Genomic DNA, 3,638 nt, shown 5'->3' with positions numbered 1-3,638 from the left:
CACTTGGCCACACAATACACAGAACACAAAGAGCACAGAGCACAGATACAAAGATACAAAGATACAAAGATACACACATGTGTCGCGACACTCCGATGCTGCGCTGGACGATCAATGGCAAACATCTGGTCGATGGTGGATGGTGGCTGGTCGATGGTGGGGCACTGGCTATCTGCTACAGCCTAATGACGCCGGCAGCTAATTAGATAAAGGCCAAGCCAAGCCAAGCCAAGCCAAGCGTTTGCATACATTACATTGCCCTGGCTGGCTGGCTGGCTGGCTGGCTGGCTAATTATTCCCCAAGGAGCACACAGCAAGAAATCACAGCGGATCAGAGCGATGCGATCGGACCATGATGTCCCGACTCTGTGACTCTGGGTACTCGGTGGGAAACACGGTGTCAGTGAAGCGTGGATCAGTCGTCAGTGCGCGTGAGAGTGCCGCCAATATCGATTGCCATAAATATTTGGACACTTGCCGGGCTCCGCTCATTTGCAGTCATGGAGTTCTTTGCCACGGGTGCCTTTCAGCAGCTGTACAGTGAGCTGGACGATGAGTGCGGCGGCGTCGGAGGCGGAGGAGGAGTCTGCTCCGATCTGATACTGACCGCCAGTGCGGATGTTTTGGCTGGCGGCTTCCGATTACGGCAATGCTGCCATGGAGCCGACTGGCCAGCAGTGCGACCAGCTGCCAGTGGACACCGAATACTACGGCATCATCACCTTGGACAGCAACAACAACCGAAGCAACAACCGGAGCAGCGACTACGACTACGACTACGACTACATTGGGCATGCACCCTACGCGGCAGAGGAGCATGGATTGTTCTTTGATTTCAGCGATCAGGAGCTGTCCGGCTGCTCCACCTCCACGTGCACCACCGGATCGCGTGCTTCCCCAGAGCTGAGCGAATGGGAGCAGCGGCTGCTGGACCACTTTGTGGAGATACCCGAGCTGATAGACTTCCTGCCCGAGCGGACGCCCCTCTGCACGGACATGTGCGACGACTTTCTCGAGGAGAGCAACAGCAATCTGCGCCTGGCTGCCCCCGTCTCCTGCCACTGCCACTCCACTGCAGCATCCCCAGCAGCATCCCCAGGCTCGACTGCCACGGACACTGCTGCCGTGCCACAGCTCAGCCAAAATGCGGCGGGCGAGCGGGGCTACCTGTGCACCTTCGGCAACTGCGAGAAGCTCTACGCGAAGCCCGCCCACCTCAAGGCCCACCTGCGCCGGCACCTGGGCGAGAAGCCGTACGCCTGCAGCTGGCCGGAGTGCACCTGGCGCTTCTCCCGCTCCGACGAGCTGGCCCGCCACCGCCGCTCCCACTCGGGCATTAAGCCCTACAAGTGTGACTACTGCGCCAAGTGCTTCGCCCGCTCCGACCACCTCACCAAGCACCGCAAGGTGCACGAGCGCCGCCTCCAGGCAGCCACGCGCCTCGGCAAGCTGCTGCCCGCCGATGTCTACGCCGTGCGGCCGGGCCGCAAGCGAAAGAACCAGCTCTGATCCTCAGTCAATAAAATTATGTACCTTAAACTGTTGAGGAGGCATGGGGGAGGCCAGGGGAAATTCGCAACGAAAATGCATTAATTTTTGTTTGTTGGGTTTTTTTTTGTAATTAATTAATTAAAGAAATTAATCTGCGCACTGACCAAGATACGAAATAAAAATTATTCATCCCAGTAGGTTTTGATGTTCGTGTCACATTTTTGGCTGTAGTGTCAGTCCCTCCTCCCGCCAGCCACGCCACAGCCACAACCCCTTCCCTTGCCAGCCCCCTCCCTCAGTTTAGTTTAGCTAGCCTCAGTGAGAACAACATTTTGGGCAAACAAAAATCAATAAACAAATTCCAAAATATTCCATAAATAATTTTATTTAATTTAATTTGTAATTTTTGGTTCCGTCTTTGGATCAATTGAAATTTGCAGTTAAACAAAAGAAAGGTGCAGTAAGAATGGCCCACCGCAACGAGGAGACTTTGGCTGGCAGGCCAGGGCCCTGCTGGGCCACCAATTGGGGGGCTCTGCAGCTGATGCCAACAGTTTCCTGTCCGGAGACCTCGTCCCATAGGCAGCGCCCCGCACGAACGCAGCATCGAAATTGGTCTTCGGGTGCAGCAGCGCGAGGTCTGCAGCTGACGCCTACGAGATCCTGTCCGGACAGCCTCTGGACCTGCAATCGCCCACAGGAAATGCTCTCGGGCCGCGACTATCGTCAGCAGCGATCCGGTTTGGGCTTAGACGAAGCATATACCTCGTCAGCTGGCTGCCAGTTTGGGCACCAAGCTGCGAACTGGTCACCAAACCCTTCGACCACCGACTTGCCCCACGAGTGCAAAACTTCGCGCATTCGGACACAGATTTGGGGCGCCAGTTCTTGGGCTCAGTCTTCAGGTTCATCGCGACTGCAGAATGCAAATTCCAACTCTGGGAGGCAGCTCTCACCGGCAGCTGGCTCGGGCCACGGCGAGGAGACAATCGGCTGCCCCATTGCCGCCTGCAACGCGACGTTCTCGTGCTCCAATCTGCTGGCCCACCTTCTCGACGAGCACCCTTCGCTGGGCAAGCGGGATCTGAGGTATGCCCACGACTCGGAGATCAGTGAGCTGGCCCTTGAGCCCCGACAGCTGACGCCCTGCCGAACCGTGTGCCTGGGCGTGGTTCTGTTCTGTGGCAAGAAGCGAGTGGAGGAGGAGCAGGCAGTGGCCAGTGGCCAGTGGCAGTCTGCTGCAGGAACTAGAGGCGAAGCATTTCAGGGAGTACTTGCCGGTGCTCGTGCTGGGCCAGCACACATTCCTGGACTGTCTGCCGGAGGATGACAAGGAGCAGCAGCCAGCCCAAGGAGCGTACCTCGTCTGGGCACAGAGTGCAGGCAGCACGACGCGGCCACTGTACGCCAGCATAACGGCCTTCAACGGGGACATGACGCAGTCGCGCAGCTGCCTCCGACGGGTGGCCCCTGGCGGCGGCTGGGGCTGCTGCGCCACGGAGGATGGCATTGAGCAGCCGCTGCTCCTAACCGACACGGACATGGCGGTGCTCAGGGATACGCGGCACAAGGCGATTCACCTCGAGGTGATCATCCATGAGCAGCCAACATTGTCGGAGGCCAGTGGGACAAGTCATCTCAGCCTGACCAGAGGAAGAGGATGATCTCGAGAGAGAGAGAGTGAAGAAGGGTGAGTAGGGAGGAGGGCTGCTTTTTTTTTTACCTTTTTGTTGCCCTGTCTTATTGCACAATTTACGAGTCAGCGCGAGTCCCTTTGTACCTTTGCATACAATCCACAATTCACGGGGCAACTTGCATCCTAATGGCATTCACTTTACGCAATCGCTGCCAACAACCACAGGAGTGCACAGGTGGGGGGGAGCAGCACCGAAGGAGTGCCCTGGCCCCGTTTGCTGCTTTGTTGAAGGCGCCTCCTGCACAACAATTATTGCCCCCCCCCCATCTCATTAAGGGGAACTGCAGACGAGGCAGCAGAAGCAGAAGAAGCTGCCTCCGCGACTCGACAACCAACCCAGCTGCAGCAAGGAGTGCGCTTCTTATTCGAAAGTAATTAGCATAAAAATAAATACCACTCATTAAGTCATGTTGTTTTTATCTATTTACCATTTGATATTACCGTCCTCATC

At 56.6% G+C, this 3,638-nt stretch overlaps 1 protein-coding gene across 1 annotated transcript; it reads left to right on the top strand.

The window, feature by feature from the left end:
* Window positions 1-436: 436 nt before the first annotated feature.
* Window positions 437-1,657, top strand: LOC111069322 (transcription factor Sp8). Its single transcript, XM_022359332.2, is given in 2 exon segments — window positions 437-754; window positions 756-1,657. Coding segments are annotated over 2 exon segments (1,008 nt in total). The 5' UTR covers window positions 437-500; the 3' UTR covers window positions 1,510-1,657.
* Window positions 1,658-3,638: the final 1,981 nt, after the last annotated feature.

This window comes from Drosophila obscura, unplaced genomic scaffold, assembly GCF_018151105.1.
Source record: "Drosophila obscura isolate BZ-5 IFL unplaced genomic scaffold, ASM1815110v1 contig_29, whole genome shotgun sequence".
In the NCBI taxonomy this organism is placed as follows: domain Eukaryota; kingdom Metazoa; phylum Arthropoda; class Insecta; order Diptera; family Drosophilidae; genus Drosophila; species Drosophila obscura.
This window is presented reverse-complemented; position numbering and strand designations above follow the sequence as displayed.